General features: G+C 39.7%; 6 protein-coding genes across 6 annotated transcripts; all 6 read right to left on the reverse strand.

The window, feature by feature from the left end:
* Positions 1-185: 185 nt before the first annotated feature.
* Positions 186-1,316, reverse strand: TM35_000042530 (prostaglandin F2alpha synthase; the record flags this gene model as incomplete). The annotated part of the gene is made up of 1 exon (XM_029022447.1): positions 186-1,316. One exon carries the CDS (start codon positions 1,314-1,316, stop codon positions 186-188), a length of 1,131 nt encoding a protein of 376 aa, XP_028886105.1.
* Positions 1,317-2,323: 1,007 nt separating this feature from the next.
* On the reverse strand, positions 2,324-4,372 carry TM35_000042540 (uncharacterized protein; the record flags this gene model as incomplete). The annotated part of the gene is made up of 1 exon (XM_029022448.1): positions 2,324-4,372. One exon carries the CDS (start codon positions 4,370-4,372, stop codon positions 2,324-2,326), a length of 2,049 nt encoding a protein of 682 aa, XP_028886106.1.
* Positions 4,373-5,501: 1,129 nt separating this feature from the next.
* Positions 5,502-6,068, reverse strand: TM35_000042550 (uncharacterized protein; the record flags this gene model as incomplete). Its single annotated transcript, XM_029022449.1, has 1 exon — positions 5,502-6,068. The coding sequence occupies one exon, from the start codon at positions 6,066-6,068 to the stop codon at positions 5,502-5,504; it is 567 nt and encodes a 188-aa protein (XP_028886107.1).
* Positions 6,069-6,164: 96 nt separating this feature from the next.
* Positions 6,165-8,006, reverse strand: TM35_000042560 (putative Bardet-Biedl syndrome 1 protein; the record flags this gene model as incomplete). The annotated part of the gene is made up of 1 exon (XM_029022450.1): positions 6,165-8,006. One exon carries the CDS (start codon positions 8,004-8,006, stop codon positions 6,165-6,167), a length of 1,842 nt encoding a protein of 613 aa, XP_028886108.1.
* Positions 8,007-8,256: 250 nt separating this feature from the next.
* Positions 8,257-9,192, reverse strand: TM35_000042570 (uncharacterized protein; the record flags this gene model as incomplete). Its single annotated transcript, XM_029022451.1, has 1 exon — positions 8,257-9,192. One exon carries the CDS (start codon positions 9,190-9,192, stop codon positions 8,257-8,259), a length of 936 nt encoding a protein of 311 aa, XP_028886109.1.
* A 587-nt stretch (positions 9,193-9,779) lies between these two features.
* On the reverse strand, positions 9,780-11,249 carry TM35_000042580 (uncharacterized protein; the record flags this gene model as incomplete). Its single annotated transcript, XM_029022452.1, has 1 exon — positions 9,780-11,249. The coding sequence occupies one exon, from the start codon at positions 11,247-11,249 to the stop codon at positions 9,780-9,782; it is 1,470 nt and encodes a 489-aa protein (XP_028886110.1).
* Positions 11,250-11,257: the final 8 nt, after the last annotated feature.

An 11,257-nucleotide genomic window follows, 5' to 3' on the forward strand; every position in this document is an offset into this window, starting at 1 on the left:
TGCCATTTTGTTTGGGTAGGGAGGCGACGTGTAGAAAGGGTGTGAATGTTTTCCTTTTTATTTGATTGTAAATAATTCTCGATTTTGCTTCTAAACGAATCATATTTATTTATCCCTTTAGCTGTTTTGCTTGCATTTTAAGAATTTGAATAAAATAATACATAACGTAATTTTCTCTTTTGGTTCTATGCACTCAGCGGATAATCATTGTAACCTGCCCCATCCCCTTTGTAAAAGTACTCCATTTTTGGTGTATTCATGGGCAGATTATTTTGTATTCGCTTCACGAGATCGGGGTTTGCTATGAATTTCGTACCAAAGGCAACAGCATCGATTTTTCCCTCCTGTATTTCTTTTTCAGCTTCATCAATCTCATATGCAAGGTTTGAAATCTTCACTCCCTCATAGCTTTCATGAACCCAGGAGACAACGTCTCCTTCTCTTTGGTTGAACCTATCCCCACGGAGAAAATGAAGGTAAGCAAGGGAAAGTGAATTTATTTTTTTGCATAGATGCTTGGTTAAAGCTTCTGGTTCAGAGTCGTAGGCACCGCCAGCACTGTTTAATGGTGAGATACGTAGCCCCACACGGTCGTTGCCCACCGCATCACACACACTTTTTGTTACGTCATAAATTAGCTGACATCGTGTGTCAATATTGTTTCCTGCGTAAGGACCAGATTGCCTTTTGTTTGTGGAATCCCTGAAAAATCCATCAAGCAAGTAGCCATTCGCACCATGCACTTCCACCCCGTCAAAGCCCGCTTTAAGCACAGCATTTTTGGCAGCTTGTACAAAGTATGGAATGATCCATTGTTTGATCTCATCATCGGTTAGTTCTTCAGGGGTACCGTAGGGTTCTTTTTCACCACTTTTTGTGAAAAAAGGAGGTATGCTGTGCTCTGTGATAGGCACCGCACTTGCAGCAAGGAGTCGACCTGCAAGCGGTTCATTTGCGCTTTTTGCCTGGTTAAGTATCTTAAATGGAAGACCAGCACGACCAGCATGATATATTTGGAGAAAAATGCGTCCACCTTTCTCGTGGACTGCATCAACAACCTTTTTCCAGGCAGCAATTTGTTCCTCCGAGTATATACCAGGTTCTGAAAAGAATCCGGTATAGTGTGGTTGAACCATTGTCGCCTCAGCGATTATGAGTCCTGCTGATGCCCGGTCTTGGTAATACTTAACCATAAGATCTGTTCTCGGCACGTGAGTGTCTTCTGTTGCACGGCAACGTGTCAGTGGAGCCATGATGATACGATTTGGAAGGGTGTACCGCCCCACCTTGAGAGGCTTGAAAAGGTTGGGATGCATTGTTAAGTGACGGCTTAATAACAATTAAAAACAACGAGTTCTAGAACTAAGGAAAGGCAGAGAAAAGCGAAAAAAAAAAGAAAACATTTAACCCAAAACACGTTTCCAATGGTGTGTGTTAGAGTCAGTTAAAAGAAAATAAGATGTGCAAAACAGAAAAAGGGGGAAAGAAAAAAAAAAGACAGGTCAAAGGACGAGTTACCTTTCTTCTTAAGTACACCCGGTGTTAATGCACTTCGATATCAGGCAATGGGTTACACCATCCAGGAAAGAAAAGAAACGCACGTGTTCTTCTTTAATTCAGCCTTGGTGTACGACTCGATTCTTTTAGAGAGCAATGCTGTGACCATTTTCTTGCCGCAGTTCAATTACTCACCAGAAGGGTGGTATGGTTCGCAACGAAAACGGGTGCAGGAGAAAAGTAAATAAAACATTAACCTGAATCATTGATTGTATTGCTGAAAAGCAAACTCCATACTTTTGACACTCCGGTGAAATAGAATCCGCGACATATTGCCCTCTCACACGCCAAGAGCTTTACAAAGCACCGTACATCACTGGGAAATCACAAGGAGAGAACGCCTCAGTAAAAACATCCACTCCGCTGCTTCTATTCAACCCAAGAACCTCATCTCCACATATTCAACAGAGAAAACAACAACAACAACAACAACAACGGCAATGAACTTACGACCACGGTATTAATCGCATTGGGTCCCATTAGTAAAAAAAAAAAAAAAAATGGCATGATTTCCGTCTTCAGTTAAGGAAATCGAAATATGAATCGGAAAGGTTCCATCCATGAATATTTTATTTCGTATCTGCATCTTTTATGGTCCATGTATGTTTTTTCTTTTTTTTTTTTTTTACCCTCGTTGAACTCATTAAACGCGGTTGCTTTAAATAATAGATAAAAATGTGTTTTTCTAACCCTCTCTTTTACATAGATAGCAAATATGGTGTTTAGCACAATGTGTCAAATTAAAGGAGGAAAAAAAAAAGTGCTATTAGTGTCGCTCTTGCAGATACTTGGGGTCAGTAGTTGCATCGTTGTATGTATCACTGTGTGGAGTTGTCCCGTAAACATTGTGCACAATGTTGTTTTCACCACTTATCACCTTAGAAGAGGGACGTAAAGAGACACAAAACGCTTTCGGTGAAGTATGTGAACCCGTGATAGCATCAAGTTCATCAAGAAACCATGCCTTTATGGTTTTAAAATACTGAATTTTGTCTTTGGCCCCAGAGAGACAAGTGGCATGCAACAAAACCCATTTGGGAACCTCATTAAGGGGATACTGTTTCCAAAGAAAGGTTTCTCGACCATTTATTATTCTGACAGAACGATCCACCTTATAGTTACACTTCATGTTAAAATCCCAGTGCGGCAAGCAACGGTGTGAGACACCATGGACATGGTCATACTTCATGAAAAGCCGCATGGCCCCTTGATCTGCACTCTCATCAGGACGAAAAGACATCATATCTGTGAAAAAACGCAAGGTCCGTTCGTTTGGGCGTACCATATAAAAACCAGAGTTAATGCTGAGTGAATCTCTTGTATCACACTGATGTACAACGTCTTCACGACTCTCGAGTAAATGACGCATTGGCGAACGGTTCCACGTTATATCAAGATCTGCTAGCAGAAACGCATATCCACGACGAAGCACAGCAATAGCCAAACGTGGCTTCACCCAAGAAAGCTCTTCTGTGACCTTGCGAGAGAATCCCTGCTTCTGTGTCGCCGCCTCTTTTACCTCATGCTCAGCAAATATACTCGCATTAAAGCATGGTAATCTGAACGATATACAAAGGGATAAGGCATCATCATCAAGATTTGCGACAATCAGATTTCGCATTTTTGCTTTCCTCGTAAAGCTATATACAAAGTTATGCAGATGATCACGCCAAAAACTATTAAAAATAACCATAGTAACTAAACCACTAGGGTCAGCCTGTGTAGCTAACAAGGTATCCAGATCATTATGCATTCCCTCATACGGAAAACGTTTGAGAATAGAGGTGTTAATGAGCCATGGAGCCTCATATACTCCGATACAATCATTTTTATCACTCAATAGTTCCGAGTCTTGCTCCATGTTACTCAAAGAGGAATTAAAACGCACGGTTGGGTGTCTTTCAATAAGTGACGGTTCCCTCGATAGTAATGGAAAACGATCATGTAAAGAAACAGCAACACGATCAGGTGGCTGTTCAGTGGGAATCCTGCAATGTCTACATCCACAAAAGTAAATAGGAAGTGGCTCCCACGTTTCACCAGGAATACAATAATACTTAAAGAGATGAATTCGTTCGCGTACACATACAGCAATAGCGTTACGGTGAACTAATTGAAAATTAAACCGAAGATTTCCTGCCTCCACATCAGCATGCCATACACTTCCGTACACATCCAAATAGTACGAGGCGTTAGTTCCTCTGGTTTGTGGTAGCATAATATCACCGTTTGCCCTACGACCTGGCTTCTGCGGGGGCATAAACCTATTTGATACCCAACCAATAAGCATATACCACGGATCTTTTTGCAGCAATGAGACTGCTGGCGCGTACGCCCCTGTTGATATCATCACCTCCAATAACGGTCGTGCCCAAACAGGATTAGCTGTTGGAGTACCTGTCGACGCGTAGCACAAGTGTGGTGCGGACTCTGACTGTTTTCTCTCCATTGACTTTATCAACTGTAAGGGCTGACTACGAAGAGACGAGAAGGGGGCCCGACTGGCGGCGCCATTTGCGCAGAGTGTGGCTGGTGGAGAGGCTGCCTCGTGGAAGCCGGGGCACGGCAGTGTGGGATTCCCCCTGGCGGTCTCACGACCCTCGTCTCCCTGTACGCCCGACACCTGCTGTGAGTCCAGCAGCGAAGAAGTCTTCACAATAAGAAGAAGAAGGAAAGAGAGGACGAAGAGGAATATTAACGCCTCCCGACGTGAGGAATGACGCCGTGGACGATTGCCCATTACCCCTGTTATGCCTCCTGCCGTGGAGGTTGTGCTGTCAATGCGTCCCCGCGCCCTATAGGACCAACGAAGCATCAAAATATGTTTACACTTTTATGTCGCCGACAACCCGGGAAGCAGAGGGAAAAATAAAAACATACTATAGTCAGTCCAATATAACAGTAACAACAAAGAAGTTTGGGATATTCAAGGAGGGGGAATAACAATAACAAAAAAAAAAGATACCAATATTCATACCACCACCACCATTATCAACATCAGCAGCAGCAGCAGCAGGACTAGAACTATCAACAAAACTAAAAACTGGAGAAACATAACAACAAACGATGCTTGTCACATAAAAACAACGCTGATAAAGGAATGAGATAATTATAGAGGGACATTGTGCTTCAAAGATTGCATTACCAGTACTATCTTCTCAAGGAAGCAAAGAAAAAAAAAATAATAATAATAATAATAATAATAAATACAAAGAAGGAATCTTCTCAGTACAAAACCATACCGCTCGTCATTATAACTATTATAATCATCCTCAACGTTACCACCATTAAATGCGTGTTGTTAGTTCCCTCATTATATCTGTACTCCGTACGTGTTCTCCGGTATATTGTTGCTATGCCCGCAACGATCCGCAATTTTTCCATACATAAAAGAAAAAAACATCCATAGCAAGGCAAGTACAATGTAAATGCATGCTGAGATACCGTATTTGGCCGAAGACGATAAGTCAGTCATGGAAGAACTGGTGTATCCTCTCTCTTTTGGTTAAGTAACAGCACAGAGAGTATTTGTACTTATTCCTACGAAATCTATGGATGAAGGAAGAAACCCCAAAAAAAAGGAAAAAAAAAAGAAAATACAAACAAATAAATATAGGGTCATAAATATGATCAACTCAGAGTAGGAGGATTCAAAGAGTGTGTTAAATAAATTATTTCTTATACTCCTACACCACCAATCTTTCATTAGAACGAATAACAGCAACAACTACAAGAACAACCACTTTAGCCTAAATCAGAGAAATAAGACTCAAGAAATAAGAATAAAGGCATAAAAAAAATTTTTTTTTAAGGTGCAACAATAATGATGATACGTGTATCAAAGTAGGGGTAAAAGGGGGAAAGGTTCAAGTCATATCCAGAGCTGAACATGTTTCTTACTTTTTTGTTTCTCCTTGCTTTTATTGTTTGTTTTTTTTTTTTTTTTACTTGTTCTTTTTTTCTTTCTCATAGTCTTCTTTTTCCACTGTATCTGAGAAAGGTTCCAATAAGGCATAAGTAACATATGATCCCATAATAATAACAGTCGATCCAAGCGCCATAAAGCCGCCACACACACCCGCATCCACCTCAAGAAGAGGGGCTATTACATGCATACCAATTAGCAGAACAAGTATAGGAATTGTAAACATTGCAATGGTTGTAAAAAAAAATATGGCTACAACACGTTTGTGCTGAGGTTGATCTAATAATCTCATAAAACCGCGAAGCTCTAACATTTTTTCCTTTATAGGACGCATTGTGGCCTTATTAAACTCTTGTCGTGCTTCTCTTGAAAGGCGAACAGTGTCTTGTGTGTTCATTTCTTCTTCCACAGCAATATCATCATCATCAAGAGGGGTTGTATAAAGAAGTTTTCGAATCTTTTCATTTTCTTCCCTCTCTATTTCGCGCAAGTCACGCAACTTTGTGGTGACAACGCTCTTTTCACTTTTTTCTGCTAGAGTCGCAGGGTCTACTGTGGCTGCCAATTTCCCCTCATTATCGTCCATTCTACTCAGAGAGCCTAAAAAAAAAAAAAAAAAAAAAATTATATGCAAAACAAAAAAAAAAAGAAAAATGAGAGAAAAAACGATATACCTCTTCACTCACATTCCATCTTCAATGATATCTAAATCTGGCAACTCAACAGTAGCCGTGGCTAAGGGAGATGTAACAGAAGGGCTAGTAACGCATACATGTACTCCTTCGTCCCCCTCATTATCACCCAAACGTTCCACAAGTACCTCATGCGAAGAAAGAACAGAAGGCAGAAGCAAGGGCACATCTATAAAAAGTTTCAGTATTTTGCAAAACGTTGGAGAACAATTTAAAAGAATCACCAAATTATCCATAGGTTTTTGACTAGTATTTTGTAATGTAATTTGAATCTTAAATACTGGACCAATACCTTTCACTACTGTCATCATACGAATAGAATTATCAGAAATAGTTTTTGAAGAACCCAAAGTAGTTGTTTCGACACCTTTTGAAAGTAATGAAAGGTATGATTTAGCGGTATTAAGGCGAAGTCGACAAAGATCTCTCTGAAATGATCTATGCATATCAACACCATATGTACGCTCACGTTCAGCTTGGGCAACAAATACACTTGTAAGTGATGGTACAGGAATAGGCACATCTTGTTCGGGAGGAGGACCAGCATCGTTAATCTTCTCAGTCTCAAAAGAAGCATGTCGATGTAACATTTCTACAACAAGAGATCCATTTTGCAAAACAAGTATGAGTGCCGCATCTTCACGACCATATCTACCAAAATGCATAGCAGTTACTGTATTATAGACTTTACTTTCATGAATTAGTGTTTTTCCAACATAAACACAAATAGTTCCATTATTAAGTGCTACAATAATACCTCGAGCTTTACCTGTTGCAGTTTCAGTAATGGTAGCAATATTTGTTATTGGAAGAGGAAGAAAAACACAAGATTGACGTTTACCTTTTAAATTAAAGTAAGATAATGTATTTTGCATAGTTGCTACAGCTACAAGGTTATCATAACGAGCAATCTGTACAATTGGTCCGTCAGGATATATAACAGATCCTGAAAGTTTACCATTTTTAATACAATAAACACATCCATCTCTAGAAGAAACTATAATACGGTAATCTATCCGTAAAGATCCTGCTATTAAAATGGAAACAGGAACACCAGGAATTTTTATTTTTAAATGTATTTCAGTAAAACTATTTTTTAATACATAGATATATCGATTTTCTGTACCAAATACTAGACAACTACGACATCCTTCTTCTGTACCTTCTAAAGGGAGAGAACTCATGCAGGTTACTAGAGTAGGCTGTGAAATAGGTTTATCTTTAAAAGATTCCACAATACGTTCTCGCTCCTGAGCATTATCAGATGCTAAAAGATCTGTAGAATGAGTTGAGAGTTCTACACCATTTCGACGTCGATCTTCTAACATATCAGCTGCTTCTGGAATAGAGATGGTGTCATTTCGAAGTGCTTCCCATACAGCCACATCAACTTCATCTAATTCTACAGAAGGAACTGTAAAACGATAAAGAGGTTTCATATCACGATACATAAATATATACGGTCCACAGGCAACTGCTATCACCGGTCGTTGTACATCATCTCCACCCTCTGCGTAAAAAACTGTTATGGATGAAGGAACAGAAAGTAATTGTAATTGTGAAACCAGAGAAGTTCCACCAAAAACTTTAAGTCGTCGGCTACCATCTGCTATAACTAATTTGTAATCGCCATTACCTTTAATATCAGCGACAACTATACAGTTTGAAAAACACTGAAGACCTGCAAGATGATCACGAAAAGCATAAATCCAGAACTTCTTTTCTTTTCCTGTTTTAGCTACAGAAGTCATTACTCCTCTATCTAATGAAACAATATCGAACCCAATATATGTATTTATTTCCTTAAGAAGAACATGTCGTGTACAGACCATACATTATAGAAAAGAAAATAAAAATCATTAAATATTAAAAGAAAAAGAAAGAGAGAATAAGAGAGAGAAATGGGGGTCATAGTGGAAAAGGAAACTTCATACCAAGAGTGTCTTTTTTCTCTCTTTCACTCTCTCTATGCCTACTACCTTTTTTTTTTTCTTTACTCGATTTTGCTCTTCTTTTTTACCGCATGCCATTTGTTTCTTTTTTTTTTTTTTTTTTTTTTTTTTTTTTTTTTTTTTATCTCCATCAATTATCCACAGTGATACTAGGTGTACAAACCATCTTCTTCGACAAAAGTCCCAGTTGGTAACAACTCGATCTCTCATCAGGCTGTTGAGGAGGAGCCACTGCAGAGACAACATTGCAGGCACCATCATCACCTACATTGTAACCCTCCACAGCGACATCGTAGTGAACACCGCAAATTTCCATCACCATACGACCACTTCTGTAAACCTTTACCTCTCCAACTTTTCCAGATGGCAACTGCGTCATTAGAAAAGGAGCGTCAGCTTGAAAACGAGGTAATTGAAACCAAACCAATTCACCCTCATCATGACGACCAACATCTGTTTCTACACTAATTCTATTAGCTGAAGGACGAAGAACTTCATTTTCAAATCGCATATTGGCTTCTCTAGATCGACGCAATTCTTCTTCATATTCTTTTAAAAACATAATCCCATCATCCTGCGCGGTTGTCTCAACGCGACGATCATCACCCCTAACGTGTTCCTCCCCAGCTGATACTTTTAAACGTGCGGGAAGTGTGCTATCGAGTGGTGTTGGATGGTAAACTGTCATATTCGGATTATCCGCCTCTGCCTCAAGAATCTTAGACATGGTGTTTGCTGGAAAACGCTCTGCCTCAACTGGTAGAAATGCTGCCGCTCGACTGGCCGCTAACGCTCCAGGCTGCGGGCGTGCTGGCCGTCTGATGGGTGCCCCTTCACCTGTTCCTGTTGTTCCTGCGGTTGTTGCTGTTGCTGTTGTGGTTGCGGTTGGGGCTGAGCGGTGATCGTCCCTCACGTTGTTGGCGGCCTCGGCGGCGTGTTCCTGCTGCAGGCGGAGGCGCTCGAGCTGCACGAGACTCAAGTCGGCGTCATGCGCGGCGGCGTCGTCGTCCTTCGCCCGCACCACACGGCGCGGTTTGTACTTTAAGTTTGGGAGCTTCGGGGGCATCCCACGGCAGATACGGCCAACCTGCTGGAATGGGAAGAATGCAAGAAGAAGAAGAGGAGGAGGAGGAGGAGGAGTAATGTATATCCAACAAAGTAATAGCAGCAGAAAACAAAGAAAAAGAAAAAAACGAAAAATAATAATAATAATCAGAATAGATATACGGAGAAAATATATATATATCTATATTTCATTAAAGAAAATAAAAAGAACAACAGCAACAACAACAAGAAAAAAGGAATGACTTTAAGAAGAAGAGGCGGAATGCAGCTACTCCGTCACTCATTCATCCCCTCTGTTCATTCAACATCATCTCGCTTCTATCACCCTGGAAAGTAATCATACATACATTATATATATATATATATATATATATATATATATAATGTATGTATATAAATCGAGTTTTGACTGAGAAATTCAACATACTCAAAATGTAAATTAAGAGAAACATTACAAAGGAACCGAATAACAACGTCGAATCAAAGAAACCCCTACCATTCCAAGGACTAGGGAATTAAACAAACATACATACACATACACATACACATGAATCGCCTTACATCAGCCTTCTCCGTAATAACACTTCTTTACAAGTCAAATTCTCCATCAAATGAGTTAAAACCTGCAAAGAGAAAAAGAGGATAGAAAGGTTTACAACGAATATTATTACACCAATTCCAAGCGCTAGTCAATCGACCGTCCACACAACTTCCAGCATCATCCATATTATCACCTCCACTACCATCAAAACCATGACGGAAAAAGTCACGCAATATAGCCAACCTAGCGTTACCTGCATTACCCCATACTTCTTTCAAGTAGGCATTGTGCTCAGAATTATGTTCCAGTTTATCAATATTCGTAATAGTACGAAGAATAGGAATAATAATACGTGAAACCTGAACATATTTATCAATAAAATGAAACGCATTAGGAACCTGATCATCACCAAGGTGTACACGTTCTGATCCTACCCATTCTCCAAGTTCATCTTTTGTTTGTTGAACAATATCACAAATAGCTCGGTAAAGGTTTGGTGCTTTTTGTACACGTTGGTATCCTTGACCAGTGTAACGAAACTCATATGGTTCATTTGGATTTAACATATCTTCTTCTGCAATAGTCCAGAGAGAAAACATTCGACGACATATATTTTTCCATAAAGTAAGACTCTGTAAAACGAAATAGAACTGACGTTTATGATCATGTGTCAAACGACTTCCATCTTCACCCTCATCAATACTCAAATTTGTCAACTCATTTAAGTTATCAGGGGAAAAATAATGCTTTAATAGTTTTAATAACTGATTCGTGCTATCTACATTATCATTGGCAAATTGATTGGCGTCATTAAGGCTTCTAATGGCAAGTTCTACTTCTTCAGAATGTCTACCAAATCTTCCACCATACTCTTTTGTTACAGCATTAACTACAATATCCTTTTGACGCAACGCCTTATTCAATTTACTTTTGTTTTTCATTACAGGAACAGGAGTAATGCAAAGAGGTAAACGTCGATCTTGTAATACCTCTTCAAAACCCAACGAACGACAGTATTGACCTACTGTAATAATTCTCTCTCCAACAACAAATCCCAACATTTCTCGAACATTTTCATTTTGTACCGCATCTTGAACCATATAAAGAAATTTTACGTAATCGGTTCGAAGTAAATCAGGATTCATCATTTTATACCTTCGGCAAGCTTCTATAGCTGTACGAATTTCTTTTGCAAAAGGTGTAAAATCCCTCTCGCGGAGGAGCATCGCCCCCTTTTCAACATCCAAACCAAGAATCAAACCACTCAATGCATTTGTAATTTCTCTAACAATAATTGCATCCCGTTTGTTGCTCTTCAATGCAGTCTCACTATCCACTTTATCAGTGTAGTGTGAGGCCATAATAATACCACGCATCAATCGCTGTATTTTACGTTCCTCGTGGTTGAGGCGGAGTGGTAAATAGTCCGCTTCAGCAATGGGGCCTGGCATGAGTTCATAATCCCCTCTGCTTTCCACCTTATCGGTACTGCAGAGAGTGTTTAGAAAATAATCCATGAGAAAAA

This window comes from Trypanosoma theileri (assembly GCF_002087225.1).
Source record: "Trypanosoma theileri isolate Edinburgh chromosome Unknown TM35_Tth_4_V1, whole genome shotgun sequence".
In the NCBI taxonomy this organism is placed as follows: Eukaryota; Euglenozoa; class Kinetoplastea; order Trypanosomatida; family Trypanosomatidae; genus Trypanosoma; species Trypanosoma theileri.